The following is a 16,051-nucleotide window of genomic DNA, read 5'->3' as shown; positions in this document are numbered from 1 at the left end:
CCGGCGCGGGGCACGCGCGCTGCGGGCCCGGCGAAGGGGCGCGGTCGGCGGTGCGCGTGCGCGGGGTGGGCGCTCCCGGCGAGTCAGGCCGGGCCGGGCCGGGCCGGGCCGGGCCGGGGAGCGGGGCCGGGATCGCGGAGCGGGGCGGAGCGGGGCGGGGCGGAGCGGGCCGGAGCGGGCCGGGCCGCTGTGCGGGACTGTCTGTGCGGTTCGGTGCGGATCGCCGAGCGGAGCGCTGCCGTCGTGTCCCATGTCGGCTCCGTTCGAGGAGCGCAGCGGGGTGGTGCCCTGCGGAACGCCCTGGGGCCGCTGGTACCAGACGCTGGAGGAGGTGTTCATCGAGGTGCGCGTCCCGCCGGGCACCCGTGCCAAGGACGTGCGCTGCAGCCTGCGGAGCCGGCACATCGCGCTGGCCGTGCGCGGGCAGGAGCTGCTGCAGGTACCGCGGGCAGCCCGGGGGGAACGGGCCGGCGGCCGCGCTCGACGCGGAGGCCGCGAGGCGCCGGGGGGGCACGGGCTCAATTCGGTTATAAAATACCTTTGAAATCATCGAGTCCAGCCTATGAGCGACTGTGTCAACCGACCGTGGGCTTTCCTTAAACACAGTCCCCTCCAGGGACTGTGACTCCGCCACCTCCCTGGGCAGCCCGATCCAATGTCTAATCACAGTTTCTGTGAAATTTCTTCCTGATGTCCAACCCAGACTTGCCCTGGCACAGCTTAGACTGTGTCATCATGTGCTGTCATTAGTCGCCTGGGAGAAGGTTTGCACACCTGTGCCCTGTGGTGGCTGTTCTTTATCCCAGGTTTGATACATTAAAAATGACATTCCTTGGAAAACCTGCACGAGGTTTTTCAGATGGTGCATGTACTCCAGTACATGGAAAGAGAGCTGGAGAGGGAGTTCTTACATGTAGTGATGGGACAAGGGGGAAGGGCTTTAAATAGTCAGAAGACAGTGTTATACTGGATGTTAGGAAGAAATGAGTGAAGCCCTGGCACAGGTTCCCCAGAGGAGCTGTGGATGCCCCATCTCTGGAAGTGTTCAAGGCTGGGTTGGGCAGAGCTTGGAACAACCTGGGATAGTGGAAGGTGTCCTGGCCCATGGCAGGGAGCTGGAATGAGATGAACTTCAAGGTCCCTTCCAACCCAAACCATTCTGTGATTCTATGAAAAACAAAGATACAAATTCACATGGATTTTAACGTGGATGTGGGCAGCATTTCAGTGCACAGCTTCAATTGCTCCAGAAAGCCAAAAAAAAAACCAGCCTAAAGACAGATTTACTTTCACATTTATAATGAACTGCTCATACTGTCTGTATCCTGCACCAGAGCTAGATGTTACTCCTGGCAAAAACACTTGCATTTTCATGACAAGATTATTAAAAATGGCATTACCTGCTGAGAAACACAAGCCTTTTCAATGACTCCAGATACTGAAACAATGACAGATATTAAATGCTTCATTTTTTTAAAAATTGCATAACAAGCAATTATATTCTTTGACAAGGCTACATGCAAGTCTGTATTTGTAGGGCCAGATCACTGTTCATTTTCAGCAGAATAGAAGGTGGTTAAGTTGTGAGTAAAACTTCATAACAATGTGAACTAGATGCTGAAGACGTTTTACGGATTTTTAATATTGTACCTATCTTTTGCAGGGTAAGCTTTTTGACTCTACAGTAACTGATGAAGGAACATGGACCTTAGGTAATAACCTACATCTGAAGTGATATAAAGGCAGTAAAACTTTCCAATAGACACTGCAGAATAGTTTACCCCCTCTTTATCAATGGGAAAGATTACTGTCTTCCCTGTTCATAACTTTGTAAAAAGGCAATCGTTATTGCAGGATTAAGGAACTGAGGTATTACAAAAGCACTTGAGACTAAGGTTAATGAGAAAATGCCACATCCTGGAAGGTCATAATCGATGGGTTACAAACATCTTCATATAGTGAGAAGTTTTTTGCAAATCTTCATTTAAAGGTAAACAGTTACGGTACAGTTGTGTGGCCTATGAATCTCCATAATTATTACTTTTTATGCATTACATTTTTTGAATGAGTGTCAAAATCTACAGTGCAAGAGAATCAGAAAGAAATTTAAAAATCACACTAAGGTGTATATAATATATAATGAGGAAAAAATGTATCTGGCCATTGTATCATAAACACTGTAAAGTATTCAGAATATTTTGGGGTTTGGCAATCATATTTATGGACTGTGCCTCTCATTGTTTTCCTATGAAGGATTTTCTTTTCCAGTCAATATTTATTTTAAATTACTAAATAATCAATCAATCCTTAAACTAGAAGTGTTAACACACATTGTGAAGTGAAGCCCAGTCTTTTTCAGTATGTGAATGATCTTCAAAATACACTTCTAATGCTGTATTTATTCACTTCAGTAGAACTAAATACCCTGCACATTTACTTTGAAACATGCTTCCAATATATTCTCTATGGGCATACACAGTTTTTAAATAATCATCTGTTCATATGTTGCTAAAACTTAGTTCTAGCTTCTGTTGGTAATAACTCTCTGTAAAGCCTGACCTCAAATTTTTCATTATTGCCTTAGCAGAGTTGTCTGTATTAATAGATTAAATCTTTTCTCTGTTGTGAACCTCTATGTTTGCAATAGAAGTACTTACGATCTGTGTTTTAATCCCTTAAAACAGCTTTAGCATTTCACAGGCCAGAAGGGGAGAGATGACAGTACAGGCTGTCTTTGCTTTAGCCTTTTTTTTCTTATTGATGTTTATTTATTTATCAAGAACCAGATTGGCATTGGCATTAAGAATTTAAATTACTTCACATCTTGTGCTTGTTAATGGTGAATTCACCAAACCAAGAAAAGAACCAGCATGTAGGACTGAGTTTAAAGGTTGTTCTATGTTTTTTCATTCAACAGAAGACAGGCAGCTGATACGAATTGTTCTAATGAAGACAAATAGAGACGCTGGAAATTGTTGGACATCTCTGTTAGAAAATGAATATGCTGCTGATCCTTGGGTGCAGGACCAGATGCAAAGGAAACTTACACTGGAGCGATTCCAAAGAGAAGTAAGTTAAAGGACCATAATTACTCCTTATATTTTTTGTTAGCACACAGAGGTTATGGCCAGGAAAGCTGAGCAAATGCAATGGAAATACATGATTTAGTTCAATATCTATAAAATGCTTACAAGGTTTTATTACTGGGCTTTGAAGAGATTATTCTGTCTGCACTCTGTCTGTAAGGTTTGTGAAAAGTTCAGGTGAGTTTAGAGAGGCTATTGCTGTTTTACTTCATCTTCCTAACAAGTCTTCACTTTTTAGGCTACACACAACTTCTACTATTATCTAGAATTATGACATAGCCATATTTACAGTAAAGTTTGAACATCAAACTACTGGATATGCTTGTTTATAACGTAAGATGGAGTAGAATAGTTAGCTGGGAAAGATGTTTCCTTGTGCTTTCACTAAAAGTGCTTAAATTGTTTTGCTATACCTTTAGCAGACAACTATTCCTGTACATGTCTGCAGAGTTGTAGAATTACATCATTTTACTTAGCAGCTGAATCAGCACGCTATGTACTGCAAAAGAGAACAGCAGTTTTATGAACCTTGTTATCCATCAGGGCATGTATGTAGATTTTCAAAAGGCAATTCCAAAGGACACCAAAAGCCAGATCTCTTAAACTTTCCGTAATACTTCTTTTCTGGGAGATCTGCTTGCCAAGTCAAGAACAGCATTACAAAGTCACTTCAGCAGTAGGCAACCAAACTATGGCAATTCAAAGTTTGTTGACACATTTTCCGAGAATTTCAGTGCTGTGATAAATGTTTGACAAGTTGGTTGTTACATGTTCTTGTTAACAATGGCAGAATATTAACAAGAAGCATTTTAGGGTTTTTGTTTGTGGGCTGAGATTTTTTAAAGCATTTTTATTCTAAACAATTTTTAATTTTACCTCCATCAGAACCCTGGATTTGACTTCAGTGGGGCAGAAATTTCTGGAAACTACAGCAAAGGAGGACCAGACTTTTCTAGTCTTGAAAAGTAAACTTTTTGTATGTGATGCTTTAGGCAAATTACATTTTACAGTTAAGGACTGGAATCATGTAACTATTGAAGACTTCAGTGATCTCTTCAATGGATTGTTCACAAAAGTAATTACTTCAGTGAAGAGAAAGAAGATCTTTTCCAGCAGAATGAAGACAAAATGTTACCAGCTGATTTATAAGCTGTGCTAACTTTGTAATACTAAGGCACAAACTATAGAGGAAGGTGTACATAAAAAAGTAACGTCTTTAAGCAGAATGTTTTGCTTGGGTGGTTTTTTTTTTTAGGAACACCATAGTAAACCAATCAGTTATAAATCTGCCACTTGTCTTTATGCAAGGATATCTTATTCGTGCTTATCTACACTTGGGAAGGCATCTCCCCATGCATCAGGCTGGGGCTGATCTACTGGAGGACAGCTCTGTGGAGAAGGACCTTGGGGTCCTGGTGGACATTGAGCTGTCCCTGAGCCAGCAGTGCCCTGGGGGACAAGAAGGCCAATGGTATCCTGGGGTGAATCAGGAAGAACATTGCCAGAAGGTCAGGGAGGTGATCCTGCCCCTCTCTTCAGCCCTGATGAGGCCACATCTGGAGTGCTGTGTCCAGTTGGGCTCCTCAGGACAGGAGGGACATGGAACTCCTGGAATGAGTCCAGCAGAGGCTGTGGAGGCTGTGGAAGGGAGGACATCCCTACAAGGAAAGGCTCTGGGAGCTGGGGCTGTTCAGCCTCGAGAGGAGAAACAGCTGAGGGGACCTCATCCTTGTCTGTCCCTGTCTGCAGAGAGGGCTCAGAGCAGGGACCAGGCTCTGCTCTGTAGTGCCCAGCAACAGGACAAGAGACAATGGGCACAAACTGATGCCGAGGAAGTTCCACCTGGGCATGAGGAAGATGTTCTTCCCTGTGCAGTGACTGTGCACAGGAACAGGTTTCCCAGAGACAGTTTGGACTTACTGGGGTTAATCAAGAAATGTCTGGATGAAATCCTATGGTCATGTATTCTGGGATGACCCTGCTTGAGCAGGGAGGTGGGACCAGCTGATCCCACCCATAGTCCCTTCCAGCCTGACCCATTCTGACCCATTCACTGTTGAAGAACAGATATCATAAGATACTTAACATTTTCTCATGTGGTTGTCTAGCTGCTCCTTATAAAAATAAATTGGAAAAAAAATATCCATTATATCCTACCTCCTGCCTGGAAATTTTTCTCCAGGTACTCTCCAGGTATAAATCATGTTTACAGGCTTCCTACTAAGATGTTTCATAACAGACAAGAAAGCTACTTAGTTAAGCACATTTCAATGTTTAGTTTAAAGGTACATATCTTAATATTGAGACAGGACAATGAGAATTGCACATTGCATCCTCTCCCAGTAGCCTGACCACACCTTTGAATCACTTTGCACAGGTCAGCACAATGCCCAGGCAGCACTGGCAGGTGCAATACCCAGTTACACGTTTTGCAGTGCAATCACTCCCATGAGCTCATGAGAAGACTAGATTTGTCCAGTAGAGAGCTTTGGTACAGAGTCTCCTGTGACTGTGAAAGCTTTAACTAGTTTGAGATATGCAAAGAATGGTTTCCACCTCAGCTGGTACCATTACAGGAAAGGGTTGGCTGGCTAACACCTCATCCCACACTCTGATCTCTCCTTCTCCACTCCATCAGTCCATATGACAATCAGGTTTAACAGCCTGTTGCCAACAGCCCCTGCCCCACAGTGATGCAGAATTCAAGAGGACATTAGCAACACTGTCCCAGACCCTCTTTTTATCTAACATACAATAGTATTCTTATCATTCACTTCCTTGTTAGCACTAGAAGCATGATATGCCTCAAATACTGACCTGGTCTTCAGAATAAACAGTTGTGTTTTACAAAGCTTACCATTAAAGAGATCAGAGTTGAAGCAATCTTCAAAGTTTCTCAACTAGATTGCTCCTAAACAAAGGCCAAGATGGGGAACTAGCCCTGCTCCTACTGTACTTGTAACAATGTGCCTTTTCAGCATCAGCTTTTAGTACAGCAAAACTCTGGAAAACTAAAGCCAGATTTAGGGCATGTGACCCAGTTCTTTCGCTTAGTCTTCATTAGGTATCACAAAGTTTTTACACTCTATGAGATAACTTGTGGCATCAGTAAACCACAGCTCTTACAAAATACTGCAGTTACTGATGCTTAGTGACTGCCTTTTTTAAAGGAACACAGTAAAGTTTCTCTTTTCTCCTGCTCTGCCTACTCGACATGTTCAGTGGGTATCACATAGGCTAATGTTTAATGTGACTGCGGTAGGAGGCCAGTGCCCATCCCAGCAGGAACACGTGGACACAAGGTACTGCCCAAACAAGCACACCAGGTAAGCTGGCAGGTATTTGCTGTTGTCGTCAATATTGAGTGGGATTAGTCTTTCATTTCTTAACACACTGCAGCACTGCATTATTGCACGTAAGATTTTTCTAGTATTGCATACTCCCCAGAAAGTGAACCAGGTTTTAAAAATTAGTATCTAATTCAGCACCTGCAGTTACTGTAAACCAAGGTTAGATTACACAAGCTGCTCTACAAACTATAAGGTGTTAAAATTCCTTGTATTGGGATTGTTATTTCACTGACTAGGAAACAGTCTACCAAGTAAGACTGAAAACTGACACCACATACTGTTGTATTCATCATTGAAAGAACTGGTATTTGCTGGAAGGATCTTTAGTCTGAAATGTTACATATTCTTTCCATGAGTTGAGTTCTTCATTATTAAGATCATGGTTCAGATCATGTTTCTCAAATATTTGTGTGCCTGTTGACAAGGTCACAGGATGGTCTTCTTATCTTCTTGTATTCCTGTAAAAAAATCCAAACCAACCAGTCAACTGAAGTGCTTTCTACAAGAGCCAAACAAAGCATGAGATCTTAATACAACAAGACAACAGGAAGACAGTGGTTATAGAAAAATGTGTAGCCTCTGGAAGTAAAGTCTAGGTAAGGAAGTAGTTCACCATTTTTGCAGAGTAAAACAGTAACTGAAGTAAAGGAATAACTGAATTACAGATTTTAGCCTTGACTAAACAGTTATACAAGTAAAACTGCATAAAACCGTCTTGTAAGTGGCTTAAGTGAACAATTACAAGAAACTCATTCTAACAGGCTGGTTTTCTTCTTGGGATAGGAGCAAGGCAAGTTTTTTTTCCCCTTTTTCCCAGCTTTACTCCACATTTTAGTGTGAATGAGATAATTTGTCTGTAGAACATTTCTGCTACCACAACACATATCAGTTCTTTCTCCAATGTTCATACATTAATTAGGTTGTCACTTCTTTAGGTACAGCACTGGCTTAAGCATGAACACAAGAACAGGCCTACTACACTTACATTACATGATTCCAGGAGGTAACCTATAAGGAACCTGCAGGTAGTTACAAGCTAACTTTACTTCTACATTATCAGAAGTTGATTTTACAAGATCAGAAGTTGATTTTACAAGGAGTTACCTATTATGAGGTGGTCTCTGGAATGGTAGGAAGGTGTGTTATTCTGTAGTAGCTATGTTTAAGCTGCCGAGCTGTACGTCCAGACACAATCCATTTTAATTTCTGCACATTTGGTTTGGAACACTTGCTTGAGGAATATTCCATAAGGCACTTTAACACCAGCTCCTTCCAGAAGGTCAATTCTCTGTTATTTATCTACATAACAAGACAGAATGGCATATGTTAATAACTAATTAGATCTTTACTTTATACATGTACTTTCAGCTTCTTCAACAAGACAGGCAGCCAAATATCCCAGGCCAAATGACAAAAAACCAAAAAAAACCACAAGAAAGCCACAAAAGAAACCAATTTGCCAATGCACCTGTCCCTTCCCCATTGTGTAGACCTTTCCATGCGTTTTTCTTCCATCCTCCCCTGAAATTTTATCTGCACATACCTTGGAATGTAATTGCAGAAATTCCAATGCCTCCGTCAACTCCAGCAGTTTTTGTTCTTCTATCTCTAGTGCCATAATAGACAGTGCCAAGACAGAAGGCTGGAGAGAGAGAAAATGTTTTTAAACACTGCTTTGTTAAGTTTCAGCAGTTAATTTTTTTTTGAACTTTCAAGATGTTTACCTTGGCTTTAGAAAACATGATTCTGCAGTGACAGGCCTTTAGCTGTGTCTCAAGTCTCTCAAAATTAAGGTATTTTCCCCTGTAATAAAAACAGATGAGTGAATCTAGAGGAATGCAAGATTTATCAAGGCAGCATCACTCTGGAAACTCAGAGAAGCAGCAAGAATGTTAATTATCTAAACAAAGGCCTCATTTGTCCCAGAAGTTCTAGGGTTACATTCAAACAGGTGTTCAGTTTTGGCAGTCCCAATGCCAAAAATAAATCTTGTGTTACACTGGGGAGAGTTGCATTATCAAAGCAGGCTTAACAAGGAATTTCAGTGCTTACTAGCAAAAGGAATCTTTCTTGAGCCAGATTTTGCAATCTTTACAATGAGGCAATACTTCACTGCAGCGTAAGTAGAGATTTATTATACCATCATTATTGAGCAAGTTTGGTTTTCGGCTCAGAGAGCAATACTCAATTTATGCAAACAATATTTAAAATTACAATAATACTAAACCACAGATACTCACATTTATGACAATTACCAGCAAGGGGGAAAGTTTGTGGGATTTTTGAAGTACAGAAAGGTCAATTACTCAAGCAACTTCCCTGCTTATTTTTCTACATTCTACATTTCCCGATCATAGGCAGTTATAGCAAAATCAGTATCAGTTATTGTACCTTTCACAGCTTAAATTCTCATGAATGAATGAATGATAGAGCTGTAGAAATTGGAAGGCTGTTGTAGCTTTGATTTTCCAACACAATTTCTCCAATATGATTTTCTCCATTCTCATCATATCTGAAACAGTGAACCTATACTGGCTTATTCGAATTAAGTCAGTGGCTAAGGGCACATTTCTCTCTTCTTCTGATGCCTTCACAGCCAAGTAGAAGCAGCTGAGTCCAACACAGCCCAAGTGTTTAGGCTGTACCTAAAGAAAAGTGAACTGTTGTTATTTTCAAAGAAGTAGGCCTCTGATCAACTATTACCACATGAAGTATCAAACTGTAGGCACAGATCTATTTCAGGAAAAAGTTATTGGGGGGGGGGGGGGGCAGGGGGTTGTTTTGTGTTTTGGAGATTGAAAACTAAGTCTTTCATCATATATTCTTATATTTATTTAACCAAACCAGAAAACAGTCCCGCACCATAAGTTGCATCTCATTCATCTAAAAAGCAAGACTGCAGAGCAATTTTGATTGAGGTAGAACTGGTTTGCTAATGAGGTTCTAAAACAGCCTAATAAGAACCTTTTAGGACTTAATATGTTGTACATACTAGGTGATAGTGAAAAATGGGGATTTCTAACTCTTTTTTAAGTATATATATGCACACGTGTATATATTAATTGTCTTATTTAATCCATAGACAATGCAGTCCCCATTTTTACTGCTTATTCTGGATTCAGAAGTCTTTGAACTCATCATTTTCCCATCCATTTCATCTAGCTTTCTCATTTTTGCCTGAACACACAAGGAAAACAAGCTTTTGTTCTTGTCCAAATTGTACAGTGTAAATCCTATCTTGTTAGACAATTAAAAATGGCCTGGTCAGCATGTCACATCTGCACGGGAGAATGGAGTGCTAACTAATGTTTGACCAGATTTTAAGTGTTCGACAGCATCTTGATATACACAAGGCTTATTGACAGGTTGAAAAGGCAGTTAAGAAGAAGTAATTTAAGATGTTCTTGTATCTATGCAACAGGACAGGCAGTCTGTCTTGGTCTAACTCGTAAACACGTCCTGTGTTTCCCAGCCCCCGGGCATCCTTTAGTTCTTCCTTCTCCAGAGGAAACATCTTTCTTAACAATACCAAAATCTGAACGGAGAACACCAATTTTTAATTGTGCAATCAAGAATCTCTGGAACGAGCTTAACCTTTTTCTAAACCCAAGACATTCTAGCTTCGAAGAGGAACTAGGCTGGCAGCTTATACTATAAAAAGCCTTACCTTCATTTTTGATAAGAATCTATCTAAGAAATTCACAGCTAACGAGAACGTCTCAGTGTGGAAGCCAAAGAACTGAGTTAAGCTGAGGAGATCTTTCACTTCGAAGTCTCGCAGCCGTGCGGTCATTCGCAGGCCATTGTCGTGGGCAGCCTCGAGCAGCCTGAGGCCGGCGGCCCGGGGCTGAGCCCGCAGCTCCAGCTCCAGCATTGCGGGGAGCTGGAGCAGCAGGTCCCGAGCCTCGCCGCTCGCCAGGGTATCGATCATCTGCCACGAGAAACAACGCCAGCCAATCAAACAGCTAAAACGCGGAAAACTCACCAAAAGCCTCACAAACTCTACAGCCAAGATGCAGCAGCCCGGGCACACGCACGGAGCGCCCCAGCCCCGAGGCACCCCCGGCCCCGCAGCCCAGACTGTGCGGGGCACGGAGGGGCCGCGCAGGCGGCGCCTCCCGGGACATGCCCGGGCCTGTCCCACGCTGCCGCAGGGCTCTGCCGGCGGACGAGCGACGCGCGCGCTCCGCCGTGGGATGCGGGGACAGAGGGACAACGCCCACGCCACGGAAGGGACGGGAGGGGACGGGACGGACACAGCACGGGGAACCCAGCCGCGCAGCCGGCGGGACGGGAGTCGGCCTCGCGCCCTTACCTTGTCTGTGCAGCCCCGCTCCCTGCCCGAGAGGGGAGGGCCGGGCGGGCCGGAGTGTCCAGAGCGGGGCCGGAGTGTCCGGAGCGGGGCCGGAGTGTCCGGAGCGGGGCCGGGCGGTCAATGCCGAGCACCGTCCGGCCCCGCGGCACCTGCGCGCGCCGCGAGCCCGCGAGCTGCCGCCCCGCCCGCGCAGTGGCGCCCTCTGGCGGCCTCTCCGCGCCAGGCCCCGCCCCCCGCCTGCTCCTGAGGCGGCCGTGCGTCTGTGCTTCCATCGCCCCGTGGCTGGGAGCGGCGGCGCGTGCGGGGCCGGGAGCGTGCGGGCTCGGGGCGTGCGGGGCCGTGTGCCTGCCGGAACCAGCCCGACCGCCTTCTGCCCCCAGCGTGAGGCCCGCACCCCCCGGTAAGGCCCGGCTCCGCCGCTCCCGCCCCAGGCCGCTGTGACAGTCTAGTTCGTTGGGGCGCTGGGAGTTCCCCGAGCGTGCACCCACCTCTGGCACAAATGGCATTTAAAGTATAAATGGCTTCTAAACTCTTGCGATGGCTCCTGGCTGGGTTTCCAGGCCAGGGCAGATGTTGTCCCCCGGGCTGAAGGCTGGCAGGGTTCGGTGCGTTACTGCTCTCACCTCCGGCACAGCTTAAACCTCTCAGGTACAAGGCACTAAAGGGTTCATGTCTTTAATGCTTTCGAGTCCCCCGATATATTTTGGTATATTAATGGAAGGTGAGATTGTCACCAAAACTGCGGGAAAAACAAAAACCTTCCAACAACATTTTTACTGTTAGAGAATCAAGGCATTACTTTATTCTGGCCATCATGTTGTTCTGGCCAGGATGTGCAACAGAAATAATTTCAATCCACACATAGCCCGGGCGTGCAGAGAAAATGACTCCATGACACATCCAACACTCAAACCAGCATTGAAAACTATTCCAGGAGCTGAAAATATTCCCCTCCTGAACAGACTTTAGGAAAGTAAAGGAAATTGCTTAGTGTAAAGTGCTTCTGTTTTGGGCATGCTTGCGGCCCAAGGCATTTATTTATTTAATAAATGTTCCAAAGTGATTACCAGTTCCTTAAAAAGACTGAACCTTGGCTGAAGAATCCATTTTGCAGACCTTTACGATCGTATTTCAATGGGTTTAAGGTACTTAAGTTTTTTCTTAGAGGTGTTATTTCTACTTCAGACTAAAACTTGCAAGATATCTTGTGAGGGTTACTGTGAATTGCTTGAAAGGCTTAAAATTCTCTTTGAGGAATGAACCGACCTTTTCTGAAAAAGAAAGGTTTATAGGAAGGCAAACCTGTTAGCTGTATTTGATCTTTTCCATCTTTAAAGAAAATACATGTTTGTATGTCACTAATACATGAAGTGATACACACCTCTAAACTGGTTTTATTGGTACTGATACAGATATTGAACACATACACATCTTGCTGATAGGAGGAAGTACTCTTCATCTCAGGAGGGCATGGAAGAGCTCAAATCCAGGTGGATTTTATGGTTTTTAGAAATTACCTTAAGAAGACTAAGATTGCAATAAAGCCTAGGTGATAATTTTCCTGAGAAGAATGCTTTTTTTTCAGTGAAGTCTATCAGCTTGTTTGATGTTCAGAAACCTTTCTGAAATGAAGGTTGAATGATATTTAGCTTTTAGCCAGCATTTTTGGCACCACTTTTTTGCTAGCTCTAGTGATAGTTGACACCTGAACGCACAAGCCAAGTCATCCCATGTAGTCTGAGAGTGGGATTTTTGTCTCTACATATTCTGCTTTTGAGCATGTTCGTTTTGCACTTGCTGTAAGTTTTATTTCTCAAGTGCTTTATGACTTCCTTTGAAGCAGAGGAAGGTTGAGTTGCACTTTAAGTGGTGGCAAATTGCAAACACCCAGCACGTGTTCCAGGCAGTATTTCACACTCCCCTATAGCACAGTGTTTCCTTTTAATGGTGAGAACATGAGAGCTTGTTGCATGTGCCAGGGGTAAAGGATGAGTTAAAAGCTCTCTCGGCTTTTGTAGAGGCATGTATCCTCAAATTGAGACAATTCAGCTGACAGATGTGGTAGCTGTTACTGCAGTTGTTCAAAATACGGTACTTTTGTTAGCCAGGAATAATTCCAATATAGATGCACCCGGCAACAAACTATGAATGGTGTAAATAAATTCTGGTCCCCTCTGCCTGAAATGAGCAGCGTGCTGGGTTTGCTCTCTGAGGGAGGTCTTTGTTTTATAACTATGGGAGACTGCAGTTGTTCTCATTATCATTATTCTGTCTTGGAGTAACGTTGTTAATGAAGCTATAGGGTATTTTTGTTTAGCAAAAGATGTTCATACGTGTGGGGTTTTAACTGTTTAGAAACACTGGCTAAATACTGGCAAGTGCACTGCGTGTGTTTTCACAAGAGTGAGAACTCCCCAAAGCAACGGCTTGAGTTGCTTTGAATGCGGTGATCGCAATTGGCTGTTAAAAGCACTTGGCACATCCTCTCTGTGTTAATGGATGTCCTTACCAGTATTCATTGCTCTGTTGTCACCCAAGGAGGGGATGATGAGAGAGCAGCTCCCTGGGAAGCCTCTGCAGTCGTGCTCCTTCCTTAGAAGGACCGTAAAAGAGGGACTGTTTCATGCATCCATGAGCTTTATCACCTTATTTACTCATATGCATCAAAAGTGATATTCATACTAGTTTCTCATATTGTACTTATCGTGGATTTATTGTTGGTTTATTTAATTCTTCCTATCACTTACCTGTGGAAATTAATTAAAATTTGTTTTATTGGAAGAATCCTTCAGAACACCTTCCAGCAGGCACGACTAGAAGGAAGTGCAGTTAGAGATGCAGAGATTATAAAGAAAAGCGAGTTTTGCATAGCAAGTGCTTGGATTTCTGTAAGGCTCAGTGGAAGTCAGCATGAGGGAGCCCTTGGGTGTGAAGGTGAAATGACCAAATACTGCGCCTGTGCCTCTTTCCCCTCTGAAACGCCATTCACTTGCATGAAATCTAACTTCTAAGTTTCTACTTGCTGTCCATTTCACTTCCTCTGTCAGACCTTTGCAAACTACTGGTAGAGAGAATGCATCTAAAAGGCACTGGTTTGATCCTCATTATAATGTCCTTGATTTGAGTGTCTATTAGACAAGAAAAAGTAATTTGTTAAAAAAATTAAGAGTGGAAGGATCAATCCCAGGTCTCATGCCACAGCTCATCTGAGAGAAAATGAATTGTCTTTCAGTGCTACAAACTCTGTAAATCAATCTGTTGCTACTGGATGACATTCCCATATAATTGCCCATGAATGCAAACTCAAGTACTTCAAGTATTCACAGATGCTGAACATCAGAAATAAAGATTATAGTAAATCAGATGTCATGAATATGGATATTTATGTTGCCAGTAAATAGTCTGAGTTATCTAAATTAAAATTCAAAATTATATACTGCAAAGGAAGTGTTCTTTTTTTTTTTTTTTAAGAGTTGGAAAACATTTGCAGTATTCTTCCTGTCATTACTATGCACATAATAATCATGTGAAGCAAATGATACTTCTTTTCATGCTGCTTGTTTTAAATAGCTTTTATTTCTCAAATTGGTCTTAAAAATAGACTAAGGGAGTGCTGTAAAAAGCAGTGGGCCATGGATCTGGTTTGAAGCCACTGACCGCCAGCAAAATCGCTGGCCTGTTTTCTGTTGTGACAGTAAGGATTCTGGACTGAGGCAACAGCATGGAAAAACAGTTCATGTCGATTAAATGTAACATATAAGTTATGATTTAAAAATGTTTTTTGGGCTTAGGCACATGGCAACCAGAAGCCCTAAACACCTTCATGGGGCTGCTGTTGTCACTTGGGCAGCAGCTTGAGAAGTGTCTTGCTCTAAGCTGCCAGACTTTCTGCTGGAGTGGCTGAAGCAAGTGCACATACTCCATCTGCTCTGCAGGCTGATGTGTGTGGGTAGAAGATGCTTCAAGAGAGGGGCTGCAAACAGTGAAAGCACCAGGAGCTTCTGAAATGCATTGCAGCTGTTCCCTTGTAGCTCTGGCAGAGGTGAGACAGAGCATTAAGACTGGAGAGTAAAAATGCTACACCTTCTCTCTTAGATATCTGTCCTGCCTCTTCAGAGGTTGTCATGCCTCAGACAAGGACACACAATTTTTCTTGTGGATTGGTTTGATAGCTGAAGGCACACACTGCTCCCAGTGTCTGCATCTGTGCCAACCTGAGAAGTGCTGGGAGTGCTTCAGGGGTGGGTGGTGAGCCTGCCATAGAAGCAGAGTGGATAGCTGCAGGAGTGGTATCTTCACCTCTTTTCTACTTAACCTGTGTCAAAAGTCTTTCAGAAATCTGTGTCTGTTTAATCCTCACTGCCACAGTCAGCACCTGCAGGGCTTAATTACATGCATTGGTCTCACCTGAGACTTCCATCCATACTCCTTGCTCGAGAATGCAGGAGCCTCACTTAAGCTCAGGGCTGTGGTCCAGGAAGGACTGTGGTCAGCCTTCTCCTCTGCTTGGCCAGACTTGTTTATTGGATTTCCCACATGGGCCCCTTGGAGTTGCTGTGTCCCCTGGTTTGTCTGGTGATGACAGTGCAGCCTATGGCTGCTACCAGGCTGGCTCTGCTCCTGCCCTGGGGTGGTGGCTTTGTTGATGAGGTTCTGCCCTGCCTTTGCCAGAACTGGCCTCAGCTTTTTTGGTACCTTCTGTGGAAAAAAACTATATATCTACTGGTGTGAAGGCCAGTGAGCCTACAGTACAAGGAACAAAGAGAGTCTGCTGGTGAGACAATCCCTGGTACCAGACAATCCTCCCTAGGTTAGGGTGACCAAAAAGACTTCCCTCAAATGCTTTGCCCTGCTATGTTAATATACCCCAGTTCTGCTCCCTTGGTTGGCTCGTGGCCGCTCCACCCCCTTGCTACCTTATATGTTTCATACCTTAGAAGGTTTTCCCCTCCCTGTTCTCCCCATTGGCCTTTGCCCCTCACCACTCCCCCAGAGCTTCCCCATTGGTCCCCATTCCCTAGTCCCGCCTTTGTACCGCCCTCACGCCCTCAGCCCCACTCCCGTACTTAAAGCTAGACCCTGCATTGTTCTCTATCTTTGCCTCTACAACCCTTCACAGTGTGGAAACAATAAACTGCTCCTGTGGAAATCTATGCAAAGACCCTTCCTGCCTCTTTGCCGTCGAGCCATATTACTGAAGCCATCCGCGTGTTTGTGCGTGCACATGTGTGTGAGCGTGTGGCTGATCCTGCCGAGCGGCTTCGCTTTGGAGACGCTTTTTAGAGATCGCAACACCTTGC

General features: G+C 44.1%; 2 protein-coding genes across 2 annotated transcripts; one reads left to right on the top strand and one right to left on the bottom strand.

Moving 5' to 3' along the window:
- The first annotated feature begins 97 nt into the window (after window positions 1–97).
- Window positions 98–4,374, top strand: NUDCD2 (NudC domain containing 2). Its single transcript, XM_032125110.1, has 4 exons — window positions 98–439; window positions 1,664–1,712; window positions 2,918–3,069; window positions 3,972–4,374. The coding sequence occupies exons 1-4, from the start codon at window positions 251–253 to the stop codon at window positions 4,053–4,055; spliced, it is 474 nt and encodes a 157-aa protein (XP_031981001.1). The 5' UTR covers window positions 98–250; the 3' UTR covers window positions 4,056–4,374.
- A 964-nt stretch (window positions 4,375–5,338) lies between these two features.
- CCNG1 (cyclin G1) lies at window positions 5,339–10,929 on the bottom strand. Its single transcript, XM_032125108.1, has 7 exons — window positions 10,752–10,929; window positions 10,104–10,367; window positions 8,828–9,081; window positions 8,161–8,239; window positions 7,980–8,078; window positions 7,541–7,735; window positions 5,339–6,894 (listed from the first exon to the last, which is right to left on the bottom strand). The coding sequence occupies exons 2-6, from the start codon at window positions 10,365–10,367 to the stop codon at window positions 7,544–7,546; spliced, it is 888 nt and encodes a 295-aa protein (XP_031980999.1). The 5' UTR covers window positions 10,752–10,929; the 3' UTR covers window positions 5,339–6,894; window positions 7,541–7,543.
- Window positions 10,930–16,051: the final 5,122 nt, after the last annotated feature.

This window comes from Corvus moneduloides, chromosome 15 (genome assembly GCF_009650955.1).
Source record: "Corvus moneduloides isolate bCorMon1 chromosome 15, bCorMon1.pri, whole genome shotgun sequence".
Classification (NCBI taxonomy): domain Eukaryota; kingdom Metazoa; phylum Chordata; class Aves; order Passeriformes; family Corvidae; genus Corvus; species Corvus moneduloides.
Note: the sequence above shows the minus strand (reverse complement) of the source record. Positions and strands in the feature narration are given on the sequence as shown.

What these genes read in the sequence shown, in the direction of transcription:
- NUDCD2 (XM_032125110.1), top strand. Translation starts at nt 251, where the DNA reads ATGTCGGCTCCGTTCGAGGAGCGCAGCGGGGTGGTGCCCTGCGGAACG. An exon ending in TGAAGGAACATGGACCTTAG is followed by an intron (nt 1,713 to 2,917) that starts GTAATAACCTAC and finishes TTCATTCAACAG; the next exon opens with AAGACAGGCAGCTGATACGA. An exon ending in TGGAGCGATTCCAAAGAGAA is followed by an intron (nt 3,070 to 3,971) that starts GTAAGTTAAAGG and finishes TACCTCCATCAG; the next exon opens with AACCCTGGATTTGACTTCAG.
- CCNG1 (XM_032125108.1), bottom strand. Translation starts at nt 10,367, where the DNA reads ATGATCGATACCCTGGCGAGCGGCGAGGCTCGGGACCTGCTGCTCCAG. An exon ending in GAGAATTTAAGCTGTGAAAG is followed by an intron (nt 8,240 to 8,827) that starts GTACAATAACTG and finishes TTTTTATTACAG; the next exon opens with GGGAAAATACCTTAATTTTG. An exon ending in TTCTGCAATTACATTCCAAG is followed by an intron (nt 7,736 to 7,979) that starts GTATGTGCAGAT and finishes CTTGTTATGTAG; the next exon opens with ATAAATAACAGAGAATTGAC.